Source organism: Borostomias antarcticus (genome assembly GCF_949987555.1).
Source record: "Borostomias antarcticus genome assembly, chromosome: 5".
NCBI classification, from domain to species: domain Eukaryota; kingdom Metazoa; phylum Chordata; class Actinopteri; order Stomiiformes; family Stomiidae; genus Borostomias; species Borostomias antarcticus.
The window spans coordinates 5,687,483-5,705,791 of record NC_140238.1 but is presented as its reverse complement, the minus strand read 5'-3'; the positions used below and the strand labels follow the sequence as shown (position 1 = coordinate 5,705,791).

At 46.1% G+C, this 18,309-nt stretch overlaps 2 protein-coding genes across 3 annotated transcripts in view; one reads left to right on the top strand and one right to left on the bottom strand.

The window, feature by feature from the left end:
• Positions 1–1,101: 1,101 nt before the first annotated feature.
• Positions 1,102–4,347, top strand: lgals8b (galectin 8b; the record flags this gene model as incomplete). The annotated part of the gene is made up of 8 exons (XM_084437694.1): positions 1,102–1,140; positions 1,627–1,715; positions 1,840–2,050; positions 2,292–2,411; positions 2,527–2,553; positions 2,752–2,843; positions 3,358–3,523; positions 4,198–4,347. The coding sequence occupies 8 exons, from the start codon at positions 1,102–1,104 to the stop codon at positions 4,345–4,347; spliced, it is 894 nt and encodes a 297-aa protein (XP_084293820.1).
• Positions 4,348–6,569: 2,222 nt separating this feature from the next.
• LOC311308913 (palmitoyltransferase ZDHHC14-like) overlaps positions 6,570–18,309 on the bottom strand; it is a 69,896-nt gene continuing 58,156 nt past the window's right edge. For both annotated transcript variants that reach the window (XM_084437995.1, XM_084437996.1), the window contains exons 6-10: positions 17,634–17,682; positions 15,717–15,819; positions 15,065–15,174; positions 12,713–12,815; positions 6,570–7,755 (exon numbers count right to left, since the gene is read on the bottom strand). In XM_084437995.1, the coding sequence (XP_084294121.1) occupies positions 7,321–7,755; positions 12,713–12,815; positions 15,065–15,174; positions 15,717–15,819; positions 17,634–17,682 (800 nt within the window). In that variant the 3' untranslated portion in view covers positions 6,570–7,320. The remainder of the gene's footprint in view (positions 7,756–12,712; positions 12,816–15,064; positions 15,175–15,716; positions 15,820–17,633; positions 17,683–18,309) is intronic.

Sequence of the window (18,309 nt, the reverse complement as noted above, 5' to 3'; positions counted from 1 at the left end):
CCTGCTATGACACCTCAACATGGCTGCTGGGAAAGGGGTCTATTGGGTGTTCGCATTACATTAGTCATTTAGTTGACACTTTTATCCAAACTGACTCACAATAATTGCATTTAACATAGGATGTTAGTGTATTACTATATACTATAGCTTATAGAGTATGGTCAGAAATAAGGATGGGTGGATTTTTACTCCTTGTGTCTTTGACATGATTAAAGCATGGAGGTATAATATAAACGGATTAAAGTCGCACTGAAAATACTTCCATGACTGAAATGACGTTTGAGATAACTTCGTAGTTTGACGTTTTCCGATGCAAACAAGCTATGAAGGTGGGACATATGTTTAGAGGAATTTGATTGGAACATTGACAAGTGGATGGGTTTTAAGAACTTTAGACGGATTTGATAGAAGGATAGCGTTGATTGACGGGTGGATGTCGGTGAGATTATTGGCCTAAAATCTAAGGTACCTGGTGTCGTCATTCAACGTGACCTACCGTTTTCCAGGAAGTAAGAAATGATATAGCCTACTGATATGATTACAACAAAAGTAGATTTTTTTTTTTCTTTTGCATACATCGTTAAAGCCTACACTATGACCAATTATGTGAACCAAAATGGGACAGAATGCTTTTTTCATTTCAGTGCTACTTTAAGTTACTGATAAGAAAGTAATAATAAATAGGCCTACTATAAAACGGTATTATTCTTTTTTGTCTAGCCTATTGCCTGCCATAACCGTGGACAACTATTTCAAAGATTTTATACGAATAGCTATTTATTTGTGGCCCCCAACTATTTATTATGTCACATTTACAGTTCATTTTCAATACAATGTTAAGAACTATAATATTGAGAAGTAAACTTATTTACAGGGGACAGTGCAAGATGAGTCCTCCTCCGGGATATGCTGCCACGCCAACCCTGGATCACATGGTAGCTGCGTTTTGGACGTGACGTAGTGTAGGTTATTGGACTGATGGAGAAAAGATGCCTACTATCGTATCGGAATATATACTATAGGGGGAATAAAAGATATCGACCCAATTCATCTGATATCCATAGTTACTATTTGACGGTGGGCTACTGTGTTGCATAGGCAATGTCTGTGGCAAATGCGAAACACACTGTCCTAAATCCGGTAAGAGGCTTTACGTTAACTATTGCTAAGCGGTAGCCTACACGTATGCATAATTTTATGATGACATACGACATAGTCCTACTCCGATAATTAAATACAGGGTCAATTTTGATTACGAATGACAGTCAGTCGAGCTTTGTTCGATGCGTCATTTTGCCTATAAAAATTGACAAGTTGCGTAGCCTATACGCATCCATATGCGTCGTCTAGCTTCGATACAGTATGCTATTTCTACTGTGTGCTCTGGTCTATGCTACGATCTATTTATGAATATAATAGAGGCACATTACAGCCTATCAGTTATTCATTGTAGACCCATAGCCCTATCCCATGAGAAGCATACTGTTTGTTTGGAAAATAGTAAATACACAATGACACACACCTTTGCTGCCTCCAGTGTGTGACAAACAGTGCATTTAGAACATCTTCCCATTGATTCCCATTATTCCGTTTTTATCCTCTCCAACAATGCCCCTCTTACCCCAGAGGATCCCATTCACTGGGACCATCCCCGGAGGACTGCACCCTGGGGAGATAGTCATCATTCAAGGCACTGTTCCCCCTGATGCTGACAGGTAGGGTTGGTGGTGTGTGCGTGTGTGTACGTGCATTTCAGATCACCTGACTTTTAATGTGTGAGCATCTGACTTTGGATGTGTGTGAGCTCACACAGAACGAGCAATATTGACCGTTGATCAGGTTCCAGATGGACCTGTCCAGCGGCTGCAGCACCAGGCCACGCGCTGACATCGCCCTCCACTTCAACCCACGCTTTAAGGGGGCCCCCTGCATCGTGTGTAACTCCCTGCTGCAGGAGAGCTGGGGCAGGGAGGAAACCCTACACCAGATGCCCTACAAACAGGGAGCCGCCTTCGAGACCATCATCCTGGTGCATGACGAGGTCTTCAAGGCATGTGGCGAGATCTGGGACCGATGCATACCCAATATCTATCTATTCAATATTTATCAGCTTATCAATATAATCATCTCTAGAAGTTGAGAATTGATTGTTTAAGGGCAATCACTCAACGAAACTGCAAAGTACTGTACACATCTGTCAAGTCACAAAAATAAGCCTTTTCTGATGGAAGTGATGAGTTCAAATTCACAAGGTGCTGTACTATAAATCCTGTCCCCCTCCGCTCCTGTAGGTGGCAGTAAATGGCGCTCATTTGTTGGAGTACAAGCACAGACTCCCATTGGACAGGGTTGACACATTTTCTATATCTGGGAAGGTCAAGGTGCATGCTATTGGCTTCATCCCAAACTCAGTAAGTATGCAATACATTTCTACATTTATCCATTTCACGCCATTGCACCAAATGCTCCTTTCAACCTGTAGCCTACATATGATGATGCTATCTTTATTTTACTTTTCTCCCATAGGCAATATATTCAGAATCAGGTGATCTGGTGAGTTATATTCACAAACATTTTACCCAATGCCACCATCACCTCATATTACATAGAACCACTGCAAACACTCAATATTCCCATATGTTAGCTTACTGCAAAACAAGAGTAGGTACCGAAAACAGAATGCACAAGACGGCAATATTTGATGAGGTCAGCCTTTTACGGGCAACATTACACTATCTGATGCTTTTCCAGAGCCTTCCTTACAAGGGCAGTCTACTCAAAGGTTTGAGCCCAGGACAGCACATCACAATCAAGGGACAGGTCAGCAGCATGTACCCTCACAGGTAAGACTCAGAACATGTACCAATTAAATAACAGTGAACAGCTGAGCTTTCTCATCATTAGCGCCTGTGTGCCTTTGGCCTTGTATTGTAATGGAGCATATCTGCAGTGGATGATAATCTCACTGGAAGTGCCCTTAACGTGCCTGTAAAAGATCTTATTGTCCTTGCATACTCTCCTGGGAGGATTATAAAGATTGCCTTGTTGACACACATTATTCAACAGTAGGTTGATATTATGACTATAACCCTGGATTCAAGGATACAGTATGTAAACATACAAGTACACGTACAATCATTGTAAGCTGCTATTGTAAGTCGCTTTGGATAAAAGTGTCTGCTACAGTAAATGACTGCAATGTATTGTAAAATGTTCAGTCCCATGTACACATTTGGCCTCATTGTCTCATGGCAGAACACAAAGTACATCAAGTACATTTAAAGCGGAGAATGCAAGGGGTAGGACAGCTGCATCATTGACAGCCTAAATAAATCACTTGTCTGTTGTCTTGTTTAGCTTCACTGTGAATCTCCGCAACAGCAAGACAGAGAACATCGCTTTGCACCTGAACCCCCGGATGAAGTCAGGCATGTTCATCAGGAACTCGTACCTGAGTGAGTCCTGGGGGCCAGAGGAGAGAGAGATCCCTTTCTTCCCCTTCTCTCCTGGGGACTACTTCGAGGTATGCTGCCTTGTGTTATGCTGTGTTCCACTTGCCTCTGGAGCTCAGACCTTCCGAGTTCCCCGGTGGATATTCAACTGGAACGCCCCATGAGGTCGTATTTCCCACCTTGGAAGCTCAGGGGAACCTCACCTACCCAACCTGACCCGACCACAACTACGACCTCAGAATGAAGATGGCTGCTCCATGCACCAACAATAAGTGAAAACTGTAGTTATACTGTTTATTAGCACTCTGGCTTATTTATGTCTCATTAAATCATTTGTACACACAGTAGCCTACTGTCCAACCTCTATCTGTGGACATGTTGCTACCGTGTTTGTGTGTGCAAAATATCACACAGTGCGTTATCAATTTATCTAGCTATTATGGTATTGCTAACAATGGCTAACTTGGATAGAATTTGTATTGCTAACAAAGCAGGTCAAAGTGGGGAAGTGTAACACGGTCAACTCATATTGTGAAGTCATTCCCAGCTCTGAGTTCTGACTTCCAATGCAAGTGGAACACAGCATTAGTGCACCACAGTAGGAAACAAAGGTATTCAAGTTGTCGTCTTACTGAGACATGAATTCATTCAATTTTGTCTAAAATATTACTTAACTGTAATATTCTACTCATACTTCAACAGGCACACAATAACAACTTAACAGTAATTTCCCCCTTTGTCTCAGATGCTGATTCTGATTCAGCCACACCAGTTCAAGCTGGCTGTCAACGGCTCTCACCTTCTGGACTATCGACACCGGGTCCAGGACCTGAGCACCATCGACCAGCTGGAGATCATGGGAGACCTGCAGCTATCAGACATCAAGTTGTGGTGACCCTAAGACGTAAGGCCCTGGCTAGGCTAGGCTAAGCTAACCCTCTGGTGACTAGGACTAGGGATGCTAGGCTAGCCTAGGCTCCGTTAGCCGTCTGGCGACTTGGGCCATGGTTACTAGGTTAGTTGGCTGGTTATTCAGACTATGGATGCTAGGCTAGGCTAACCCTTTGTTAACTTTGACCATGGTTAGCCATCTGGTTACCCAAGTTAGGCTAGGTCTAGCTGGGTCCAGTAAGGACAATCGGCCCCTTTACAACACCCCCATCTTGGGCTGCTGTGCATGAGCAAATCCAGCTGGCCTTTAGTTGGGCTAACTGTGTCCCCATGTCTGAGCCATGACTGTTTACAGGGTTGCCTTGGTTAGAGTGTTTTTATAGCACTTGCAAGTTGATATAGCCTACTGTAATATGCACTACTGAGTGCACTGTGCAATGGAAACTGTAACACTATATGTAAGACTATAAAAATGTTAACACTCACAGAGGGCCACAAAATGTAAACAAACATCGAAATGAATCTTGATTTGGAAGGGCTGCACTAAAACATCTTAGCTGAATACCATAAAGGTTTACACGTCACCCATTTCAGTGGTAAGGCAAATTTTCATATTGAGCACAAGTATGAACAATGTGTGACACAATCATCTGAGGATACAATTTCACAACTATTTTGATCACCTTTGATCATTTTAACCATAATCGTAAACATTAGAATTGCTGTATTAAGCAAGTACATTTCAACATAAAGTGTGCATCAATTCCAGGTTTCCGAGTTGTCCATGTCCATGGTGCAGTCATGAAATAAGTCACCGCACTCTGTCTCCAATGCAAAATTTGACATGCAGTGGTCAAATGTCCTTGGAAAAAGGTGCTTTTTTAAAACCCATTTCTCAGGAACATGCCTTGTACCTGTGGATCTTTCACCTATAGATGGACACATATTAATGCGTATAGATACAGTAGAATAATGTGTTTATAATATAACCCAATCAGTGGTGCAGTGGAGTTGAAGCACATAGAAAGCAACACAGGGTCAAACCAGATAGGCTGAGAATTACAATGAAAAAACTAAAACCCATGATTTATTTAGTCGGTCGGGAATGTTGTCACTTTTATGCATTGTGTCGTCAGTCATATTATTTTTCAGGTGTAACTTTTAAATTCCTGTAATTTAACAATCATTCCTTTGCCTACTTCAGTGAGATACTCTTCCCCAGAACAAGCCCTTCCTACTCTGTTGCGTCAGTGGCCCGCTATATTTGCTGAGCAAGAGAAATACATTCTCAAACCTGCATATTGTGATGCCTATTCCTTTTGCTGTAAATGATAACATACTGTATGTACTACAAATGGTTTACTTACTTTTGAATAAATGTATTGAAATGTACTTTCATACGTATTTAATATAGTTCATTCAATACATTGTGATGATACAGTCGAGGTCTGGGATTCTAAGCAGATCTTTGATAATTATGGTGATCGATAATCACATATAGGATGAGCACAAATCAGATGTTTTTTGAATGTGTACATTTTTCTGTTGTGTATACCCTAGTCTCTCGATGCCAGACTTTCAGACTGACTCCAGACGTTTATCTTTTTAACCACCAGATGGCCCTAGAAGACAAGAAAAGTTGAATGGACAGCTATTAACCTGCATTGTTTGGCATCATATCCCCATTCTCTCTCTCTCTCTCTCTCTCTCTCTCTCTATCACACACACACACACACAGTACAGCTGACGGGGATAGACAGCTGCCTCAATTGTTAGCCTAGTACTGTCAGAAATAGCGTGTCTTTGAGAAGTGTATTTTCCTCTTGTAAGTACATGCAAATCATTTTCATTGGCACACACAGACGTGTTTGGCGACACCAAGCTTTTGTATTCAGCTTTGCCTTCCTTTGTTAATCTGTGCTTGGAGTCCCTGAGGTGTTGAATGGGGACCCCAAATGACCTGACAGTAGCCTGCAGCTTGGCTCTCCCAAGTTAGTGGATATAGTTTTATTCAAAGATGTGCAAGCTGTTCCTTTGTGTGTTTGGTTTTACTGCACCAGTCTAGCTACAATGACCACAGGCACTCTTCATCACAAGGTGCCCCATTAATGAAGTTGTGATGTTACCAGCAACACATGACTCTCAGCTGCTCACCTTAGGGCTTTCTCACATGAACACATACAATCTAGTCCCGTAAAAAGATTTGATTTTATTAATATCCAGAGGAATATAACAATTTGAGAAAAAAAAAAAAAAAAAACTTGGTATGGCACAACACAATACCGTCTCTTTAACATGTAACCTGTAAAAAGAATGGACTGATATGCAACATGACATCAACTCTTGTTTACTGATTGCACTGTTGACCGTCAACGAGAATGTCATATAAAGGCAAAGACAGACACTGTCCGTCAGCAATTTGACAAGTAAGCCAAGTCCAGTTTAACAACAGTGGCAGACTTGTGAGTCAAGACAGAAATAAAGCAGCTTTTTAAAAACACGTTCAGAAACAACTGTCCCACACATTTCATCTTTTTTCTTTCTTTTTTTTTTGCTCGAGATGGCCGACATGCAGCCATTCCCTTCCTTAGAAAAAAATCCTCGTCGACTCGACGTTTTACTGTCTGGTTCCCCGGGGCAGTGGGTAACGCTTCCTCAGAGGAGCGGAGAGCATTACTGTACTCTTTAAATATGGCCAAGGTCAACAGGCGCTGGCATTGGCAAGCGGCTTGGCAAGAGCTGGGCTGCGGAGGGCAACTTTCATTACAGTTCTGTTCTGCTCCCAGCAGCCAGCGCACACCACAGCCCCGTAGTCTCAGGTCATGTGGTGGTGTTAAGGGGAAATTCAGCACAGGGTTGGAAATACCCACCGTTTGGCACTGGCGTGGAAGGAAGGAAGGAAGGAAGGTAAGAAGGAAGGAGGTGGGAGTGTTTTAGGGGACGGACTGATATTGGAAGAGAGGGTAGGAACCCGCCGTCACACGGAACTGAGTTTCACCAGTCCTCTGACAGAGTCCTCGTGTAGGAAGTCCTGGCTGGCCGAGTGATAGAAGCCTGTCTGCATGGCGTGGCTGTGGCCCAGGGGGCTGCCGCACGGGAGCATGCCCGGGGGCGAGGGCGCCTCCTCGGGCGTGAGGAAGTGGTGGCCCCCTCCTCCTCCGCCTCCGTCGTGGTGGTGGTAGTGGTGTGGGTGTGGCAGGGGGTCGGTGTCGTGGTAGCTCAGGTTGTTGATGGAGGTGGGCGGCGTGGGCTGGCCCAGGGGCAGCGGGGCCCCCAGGGACGTCCTCCCTGGCGGGGGGCCGCCGCCCTCGCTGGCGGTCAGGCTGACTGGCTCGCTCGGCGGCTGCAGGAGGGGCGTGGCGGCGGCCTGCAAAACGAATTTGGTGCTCTGAATGCACTGGTCTTGGTCACACTGAGACAGGAGAGAGAGAGAGAGAGGGAGAGAGAGGAGAGAGAGATGAGGTAGTGAAAAGGTGGAGGGAGACCAATGAAGAGAAAGAAAGAGAGGGAGGGAGAGAGTCGAAAAGGGTAAAGAGAAACAGGGAGGATGAGATAGTATATGTAACGTAAAAATAACCGAATAAGGAAAACAGACATCCCACAATAGGGACCACATGTGAAGTATTGGAACAGAGAGAGAAAGAGAAGGAGAAAAAGAGATATCAGTAACCTTGTTAGAATGCAAAGCCACACACCATGAAAAAAAACATAATTCAATCTGACCTCCATTGCAAAGTGAAGTCAATACACAGAGTTGAAACACCAGGCCACTAGGCTAGTGACGCACACTTATTGATTTCTGTTGTCTTGTGTTTGTAATTGTAACTTAAATCACATACAAAATACACAACTGGGTCGTTGAAATGTCTATCAGTGCAATGTTTTAGTCACCACTGAAAGAGATGACTAATTCATCAACCAGCCCTCAAATGTACTGTAGGTGTGGGTGGCTCTGGCTCAGGACGTAGAGCGGGTCGTCCGATGGCCGCAGTGTCCCTGAGGCAAGACACTGAACACCAAATGGCTCCCAATGAGCAGGCTCGCGCTTTGCATGGCAGCCTCCGCCATTCGTGTGTCAATGGGTGAATGAGAGGTCATCGTAAAGCGCTTTGGATAGAAGCGCTATGTAAGTGCAGTGCATTTACCAGATGGGGGTGAGGGATTGTGGATCCATGGCGTTCTGATGACAGCGTCTACCTTAGCTGTCAGGAGAGGCGCAACAGGGGTGAGACTGTCCCTCTCGTCTCGCATGTATCAAATTCAAAACTGAAGCGTAAAACACTGACGAAGCTGTTGTCTGCATTTAAAAAATTGTTATGCATGTTTTAAAATCTGTACCCGTTAAAAATCCAGGTTTTGTGAGTTGAGCGCGCCGGTCCTTCATACCAAATTCAGACTGGCCCTACAGCGAGCAGCATGCTGGAACAGCGACGGAGCTCGAGCACGGGAGAGATGTTCCTGCAAGGGACGCTGATAACATCTGTTGGCACTAGACCAATACAAAGGAGCCCTTCGAGAACGCCTAGCATAGCATTCTACCCTGTAATGCAGGCTAGAATGAGGATTGGCTAATTACCATTTCTGCCCAAAATCGCTTCAGGAACAGATTCAACTGATTCAGCGTTGTTCCCCCAGGCTGACAGACAGGCTCGATGGGCAGGCAGTGTGTGTGGAGGGGGGGGGGGGGGTATTGGTATCTTCATGGACTTGTTGATAAATCCTGGATAGCGAAGGGGCTCAATGGACTTGTTGATAAATCCTGGATAGCTAAGCGGCAACATTGCAATGTCTTTTGCCTTTTGGACCGGCCAGTGGAGGCACAGCAGGGCCAAGGTCCACTTGGAAGGGATCTTCCACCACACACACACACACACACGCACGCACACACACACACGCATACACACGCACACACATAGATTAGTTCAGCCATAGACTCTCATTAATGAACAGAACACAACAGGAAGTGGTTAACCATTCTGAAGCTAGCAGTAAAGGTCCTGAGGATGAGGACACAGCGCTGGCCGATCTGACCATCACCTTCAGTAGCTCCTCAACATTCAGCACCTTCTCTACATCAGGACACTGTTTTCCTACTACCTACTCTTCAGCATATCTCGCAAGAGATAAGAGATAAGCAGAGAGATAGAGATGGGATACAGTGGCAAGGCTAGTGCTGAGACTGCACTATGTTCGGGTTTAAAGGGGCAGGTGTGAAGATCTAAGGCGGCTAACTAACCGGTCCAAGCCCTGGCCGTCACTACCCATGTCGGTACGTTAGCCATGACAGAGCTCTTCACTGGCAGGGAGGCCTAGGAGGTGGAGGCAGGCTCAGCTACATGACGCTTCGGCCTATCAACACGTCAGCAGGGCCACAGGAGGCGGGTCTGGCGCCGTGCCAGGTAAACAGGAAACTAATAACCTAGCTTGATCCCACGTGTGTTCACTTCTTGGGCTGTTGAACGCAGGGCTGAATGAGGTTGACCTCAGGTGACATTATTGGCTATATGCGTCATCCCATCGAATTAATTAACAATGACACAGTGAGGATTGGTTCTTCAGGCAGAAATTGAAAAGATGAAACGAGTTCTGCGTGTTGGCCGTTACTCACTGGTTAACTGTCAATGTCAAACCCATTTCTTCTCTGCTATGTAAAAATAACACTCAGATACCACCAACAGGAAATGTTACATGAAAAAGAGAGAGAAAGAAAGAAAGAAAGAAAGACAGAAAGAAAGAAAGAAAGAAAGAAAGAAAGAAAGAAAGAAAGAAAGAAAGAAAGAAAGAAAGAAAAAAATAAAGCATACCAACAATTTAGTCAAAGAAAGAAATTAAGTGAGAAGAAAGAAAGACAGAAAGAAAACAATCAAGCAAAAAAATAAAGGAACAAAATAGAAAATTAAAAGAAGAAACATCCAGAGGAAGAAATGGAGTGTGTGTGTGTGTGTGTGTGTGTGTGTGTGTGTGTGTGTGTGTGTGTGTGTGTGTGTGAATGTAAAGGAGCCATGGCACTTCCTGAATGGGACTTACAGTAATCAGCGTCAAAATGACATGATGTCATCATCGGAGAGAATACACACAGTACACACACAGGTTGCCATGGTGACTGTTGGAGAGGCTTCTTGAGATGAACAGCTATGAACTAGTGTGTGTACATGTGTGTGTGAATGAACGTGTGTTAAGTCAGCACACACATTTAAATCAACTGAATAGGCCTACATGCTGCCTACATGTTGCAGGCTTCTAAATATACATAGCCAGGGTAGATGTCAATAGAAGGACACATTTCAATTGTTTTCTTGACCATATTCATACAATAAGTCATTATTACTGCAGAGTGGGCACCAACACCAAATGGACATAACAGATGGTGGCCATTTCTAAACGAGTTAACGTGACGGAATGTCTATCGAGCCTTGGACAACATCAAAAGCGGCCTGGGCATTCATGACGTGCAGGTGGACGTGACGTCTATAGAACGACTCGATGGGAAGGTGGCGAGGGAGAAATGGTAGGGGACAACGTTGAAGGATCTGATTGGATCAGCAAGCGTTCTTCACTGGAGGAGAGCTGTCCTGAGACTCACGTGCACTGGGCACTCACGTACTGAACGCATGTAGCCGTGTGAAAACAGAGGCACGTGCACGCAGACGCGCACACACACACGCACACGCGCACACACACACGCACACACACACACAGCACTCCAGCATCTCTCTCCAGGTTTTCTGGGCCACATTGACATTTATGGCTTCTCTTCTGTTGTAGTCCAACACTACAACACCAATTACTGGAGGTTTGCTGACAGGCACATTGTGTTATTCTGGCCTTGTCCAGAATAGTCTGTGTGTGTGTGTGTGTGCGTGTGTCTGTGCATGTGTGTGCGTGTGTGTGTGTGTGTGCGCACCTTCTTTGTAATAAGAGACTGTTTTTTTTTTTAAACTAGCATTTTCATTATTGGCTTGGTGTCTGTCCATCAGTGTGTTTCTGCCCTGCGCGGCCTCTCTGGACCAGATTTAAGTCGTCAGCATGTCCAGCCTGCTCGATGACACACACACACACACACGCACACACACACACATACACACCTCCTTGGTCAGCTCTGTATCTCTCAGACACGTCATCTGGAGAGGAGCAGAGCACCACAACGAGTGACAGTGGTGAGTAAAAAGTCCCTCTGCGCACACTCGCGCACACGCACACACACACACACACACACACACACACACACACACACACACACACACACACACACACACACACACACACACACACACACACATACACACACACACACACAGACACACAGCTATGTCAGTGGTAATTACAGATCACATGGAGAATTACAGGTAATTCTCCATGTGATAATAAACAGTGCAAATTCAACAGAAAAAGAACAAGCCATCTGACTGTCAGGGTTGATATCTGACCCAGGGATGGGAATGAGAAAGACTAGGATGTGTCACTCTGCAGAGAGCGAGAGAGAGAGACAAGGACAGAGAAGGAGAGAGAGAAGAGAGAGAGAGAGAGACAGAGAAGGAGAGAGAGAGAGAGAGAGAGAGAGACAGAGAAGGAGAGAGAGAGGGGGGTGGGAGAGAGAAGAGAGCACACTCAGCACAGATCAACAACTTTGTTTGCATGTCTCTTAGCATGGGGTGAGAAGGGTGATAGGATCTTTATTTGACCTACTTGACAAAGAAGTGGTACATTCTGTACTTGTGAAAGAGCGAGAGAGAGAGAGAGAGAGAGAGAGAGAGATGAAGACAGTGAAGATGCCTGTTTCTTTATAAGGAGAGCCTCTAACCCTATTCTGCCCTCATCCAAAAACTAGGCCACGTCCCAAACCAATTACACATGTTGACCGTTGCAATAGCACGCCATATAACATATGATGTGCTGACATCCATCACGGTACAATTATGGCACATCATGGCCAATTCCCCTGAGATAGATTTACGAGGGGAAGCGAGTCAACAGGCAGTGAGGCAGTGAGACTCTCTCTCTCTCTCGGTCTCTCTCTCTCTCTGTCTCTCTCTCTCTGTGTGCCAGGCTAACAGCGTCTGGCAGCGGGAGGCCGCGCCGCTCCCCACGTTCCCACGGCCGCGTTAGCCAAGGCCAGGCTCCATGCGGCGCGGCGGACGCTAACAAGGAGGGGGGGGTTCTTTAGATGGAAAGCACTGCAGTGAGTTCCTACAGTACCCACAGGCTGATTGCAGCCAGGGCTATACTGTACCCCGTTCTTGTTCTGGAGGGGCCAGCTCCTCGGTACAGTAGCCCGTTGCTGCCCATAGATCGTGGGAGGTCTCTATCCTACTATCCGACTTGTAATTGAATTGGAAGTACAGTACTGTACTATGCCATCAGTGACTTACCATGTGGCTCTGTGACTGGGTGGCTCCGTACGTGGTGATGCCATTGGTTGGCGACGTTGGCTGCGGCGTGCCTGATTGGATGAATCCTCTTCTGTCGATAAGACTGAGGGAAAGAGAGAAAAAGAGAGATGAGACTTCTAACATTATATATAGACTTCTTGTACAGTATATAGACTTCTAACATTAGACCAGACCTATAACATGTGTAGTGAAACAATATTTTATGCCTTTTGTTTCAATCGAGTCAATGGTGAGATGCTACATTTTAACCCAAAATAGCTACCATATTAAGGCAGAGATTTATTTAGGTACGCCTGTGCCTTCTCCGATAACAGCTGTAGAGCAACTCAGTGATAAGAGTTTTGAAGACAAATAACCTTGACTGTCAGTAGAGCTTAGTGACACCCAAACCACAAAGCTGAAATAGATACCACAGTGCCACTCAGTATGCAGGGTTCCACAAGACAATCGATCATTGAGATCATGTCAACACCAGTGGAGTGAATCATTATTCCCGGTCTTTCATTACTGTTGTTGGACATGGATGGTTAACCAGGAACCTGCTGAGGTTAGTTAAGCATGTGCACGTGTGCGTGCGCTTCTGCACGTTTCTTTCTTTCACACACATCAGGTGACCAAGTCACAGGCTATCGGCGTTCGATAACAGCCATTCATCACCTAGGAGAAGGTGGTGCAGTTAATCTCACACCTCCCCAAACACACACACACACACGCCACAATACGTAGGTGCCCCGAGGGTGTGTGAGGGGGCAAATACGTAACAGAGACTGAGTGAGTTGATCTGGCAGGAATTCAGGTGGAGGAGCAAGAGAAACTAGGGTCAAACCAAAAGTTCACATCACCAGTATGAGATATCACTGCTCTAGTACAATAGTCAACATCACCAGTATTAGATATTACTGCTCTGGTACAATAGTCTACATCACCAGTATTAGATATCACTGCTCTAGTACAATAGTCTACATCACCAGTATTAGATATCACTGCTCTAGTACAATAGTCTACATCACCAGTATTAGATATCACTGCTCTAGTACAATAGTCTACATCACCAGTATTAGATATCACTGCTCTAGTACAATAGTCTACATCACCAGTATTAGATATCACTGCTCTGGCCAAATATATGCTGAGCACTTTAGTCCTCTCTGTAATGGTACAGCTCTAAGGTACAGGATGTATTGTAGGCCTAAAGGTATACTTGAGCAAAGTGCAGTTCGAGGCGAAAAAGTAACGACTGTGATGTTGGACTGTGCTGTTTATCAGCGCTGAATGGCCGAGCCCAGCTGCAGAAAGCCTGGGTTTTCCAGATGGCTTCCACCTGCATACGTAGGATTTTCCTCTGACACCCAGTCCCATCGTTACTGTGAGTAATGCTGCTGGTCACAGGCACAGCCTCCACTGGGGCAGCCAAAAACACACTGACACACACACACACACACACTTTGCCTAGGAGGTTTAGCCTCTCTGCGCTGTTAACGACCTCTCACTGACATTAAAAGCTGCAGCACGTAGCTGTGTTGTCTCGTCAAAGAGGGAAAAACTGGCCTGTAAAGATAAGAGGAGAAAGAGGTTATCTAGCTTGAGTGTGAGTGTGTATGTGTGTGTGTGAGAGTGTGTGTTCGTGCGTGCGTGCACAATGAGAGCCTTAACCAGAGTGTTGAGGATATGATAGACGGCCCATACATTTTGAACAATGTGGTATTTGAACAACATGCTAGAACCCACATTCTGTTTCCTGTATAGAGAGACAAAATTGAGAAACTACTTCTAAGCTTTATCAAATGAAACCTGATAGTGTGTGAATACCTACTGTCCAGGCTACAGACAGAAATGTTTGAATAAGGGCCAGTTGAGAGGAAGCTCAATCCCAGTAGACATGGTTGGTAAACACTCTATTCAGGCTCTGACAGTCACATCGAGCCTGGCGCCGTTACTGTGAGGAATGTGATCCTTGCCTCAGAGAGAGGAGCTGAAAGCCGCCTGCAGCTGAGCTGTAAATGGCCGAAGCAGCAGGCCCATTATAGTTCCCAGCACGAGCTCCGCACACTGGGATGAGTTCTAGATGACGGCGCCATTAGAGCACCCTGACAATGCAGGAAATTACATTTGGGGAGGTGGGGGGTTGGTTGGTGGGAGGAGGGCGTTTTTCTTCTGAAAATGGAAGGAATTATTGGATTTGAGATGTCCCATTAATCACCATGACAGGGGAATGATGCCATTGGGCTGTGTGTTATATTGAGCGAGTGTGTGCATGCAAGAACACACATGCGTGCACGCGCGCACACACGCACACACACGCACACACACCTCGAAGCTTTCTCTTCATACCTGGGTGGCAGTGGTCCACAGAGAGCAGCGCAGCAGTTGGTGAAGATGTTGCCATGGCTATAGGGGTTATAGTTATCCTTCCCTCTTTTAGATGACCACGAGCCTTTTATCTGGAACATGCACACACACACACACACACACACAATTAGGTTAGTAACAGTGGCTGAGAGTATCTGATTAAACAGAAAAAAGTCAGCTAATGTAGCTATGTTTCATAGGAACACAGCATTTCCTCTGGCCAGCATCTAAACCCATCCATCTATCCAGGAAGAAGGAACACTGCCTGGTACTGTTTTGTGTTTTTTCCCCCCATCTCAGTGCTACCCACGCATTAGCTGAAGGGGAATTCAACTTTGTTTGAGTATAGCTACAGTAATAATCTGTTTTCCGGTAGGGGACCAGAGAAGGAGGATGTGGGTAGGTCTAAGTGCTGTGGCTGCCAGAACCTCAACAACAACAACAACAACAACAAACAACAACTTAGACTCTTCAAGTTGTTGTTGAGGTTCTGGAAGCCACACCACTTCAAGACGAATCCTGTCCAGCACTGCCTATGCATGCCAAGGTTGAAGCCGTTTATCATGTGTGTGTACAGGTATGTGTGCGTATGTGCATATGTGTGTGTGTGTGTATGTGTGTGTGTGTTACTCACATCTTCGTTTGTGGTCTGGTTGGAGCCGATCAGGTAGGTGTGAAAGCCAGAGAGGCCCACTATGGACCAGACAGAGAAGAAACACACCACCACCTCCAGCACAGTGGCCAAGGGTCAAGGAAAAACACCAGTATTGGCCGTTATATACACCCACAGCGCTGATGGATTTCCTGCACTCTCTTATTGACATATCAGCCATTTTGTATCTCACACACACCAATCCAAAGAAGAACATACTTACACAGCAGTCCCATGTCTAATGCACACATGCACATGCACAAGGCAAGGAAACAGCAAAGCCAATCCACAGAGGCTACTGTAGGCAGAGGTTAACTTAAAGAGTTAACTCAAGACATTGACCTGTATGTAGCCTGTGGCTGTCCTTCTGTCCGTCTGCTTAGAAGCCGTCTCTCGGTGACTTTAGGAACAGCTGTGATTATGGAGAAATGTGAGAAGCCCTACAACACTGGCAGATGGGACGTGGTGAGTTGTGCAACAGCACTGGGCCCTGGGCTGCTGCTGACTTGCTGCCTTCACAGACAGGCAAACAGACAGAGACACACACACATGCGCACACATACACACACACACACACACACACACACACACACACACACACACACACACACACACACACACACACACACACACATGCACAAAATAATAAAAAGTGTGGTTGATCTCTCCTCTCCTCCTCCTCCTCCTCCTCCTCTCTCTCTCTCTCTCTCTCGGGAGAGAGCGTGTCATCTCAGGATAGAGCGTATGATCTCAGGATAGAATGTATCATCTCGGGATAGAACGTGTCATCTCGGGATAGAACGTGTCATCTCAGGATAGAATGTGTCATCTTGGGATAGAACGTGTCATCTCAGGATAGAACATGTCATCTCAGGATAGAACGTGTCATCTCGGGATAGAACGTGTCATCTCGGGATAGAACGTGTCATCTCAGGATAGAACGTGTCATCTCAGGATAGAACGTGTCATCTCGGGATAGAACGTGTCATCTCAGGATAGAACGTGTCATCTCGGGATAGAACGTGTCATCTCAGGATAGAACGTGTCATCTCGGGATAGAACGTGTCATCTCGGGACAGAGTGTGTCATCTGAGGAGTGAGCGTGTCATCTGAGGACAGAGCGTGTCCCCGCTTACGCGAGGACGGGCGCTGAGATGTCATCGGGTCCCGATATTATATCTCACGTCTTCCCCTCCAGAGAGTGCCTCTCTGTGTTGTTGTTGTTGTGTTATCCTCTGAGCCTGCCGCCACGTGGAGCTGAAGTCCCCGGCAGACAGAGAGACTAGTAATCTCCCCCTCCTCCTCCTCCATGTTTGCTCTGTAAGCCTCGGAGAAAAAAACCCATCGGGCTAAGCAGTCATGTGGTGCTGTGGCAGGTTGTGTGTGTGTGTGTGTGTATGTGGGGGTGGGGGTGGGGGGGCAGTGTACAGTAATTGGACAGGGCTGGAGGTGTTGCAAGGACTAGCAAGGTGAGGCGAAGGCTGTGACAGGTTTGAGCTTGTAGATAGCTAGTGCTATGTATGCCTTAGTGCCCTTATCTCTGGAGGATAGGCTGTGGACACTGCAGGGATTGGGAAAGAAGGGTGCTGGGACACGGACACAGCTGAAGGGGAGTTGTGCGGACATACGCACGCATGCACAAACACACACACACACACACACATCAAGACACAAACCCCTCAGATGCACAGAATTATGCACACACACACACACACATCAAGACACAAACCCCTCAGATGCACAGAATTATGCACACACACACACACACACACACACACACACACACACACACACACACACATCAAGACACAAACCCCTCAGATGCACAGAATTATGCGCGCGCGCACACACACACACACACACACACACACACACACACACTTTTCAGGGAAAGGATATCTGGCAGGACTGTCTTTGAGAGCGTTGAGGAAGCCTGTTGGTCTTGCCCCTGCGGGGGAGGAGAAGAGGCCTGGAGTTAAAGTAGTTCACATGCATTTTCAAAACTTACCAAGGAATCAAAACCCTCCGGAACGCCTACAAAAGAATCCATTGTTTTGTCAATTCCTCAGTCCATCAAATCACTGGATGATTAACCTCAGGTGTGGACAGCCAGGTCATTCTGCGGTGGCCGAAAAAATATAACGATTATAGAAAGATTCCTTTTCTTGCCTTGTTATTGCTCTTAACGAGCTGGAGAGGTGAACTACCAACCCTGCAGAAGTCCCTAGATGGGTGCTACACCAGAATGCTGCGTGCAGTAACGTTACTTAACATCGACAAGAACGAGCATGATACCAACAACAACAACAACAAGCATCTGTATGGGGGGGGGGGGGGGGGGGGTCATCAAGGGTGAGTGAGAAAATAGCAGCCAGGACAATGAGGCTGGCTGGTCACTGCCAGAGACGCCATCTGCCAGCCAGCAAACTGGCGCCAACACACGGGCATCAATCAAGAGGGCGTCCCGCACTAATGTACGTGGACCGGCGAGCTCGCTGCGCGCGGGGAGGACCGCGACGACTGGAAGCGCCGACGGAGGGCTCGTCCGAGGACGACCTAGAGAGAGAATCTACGT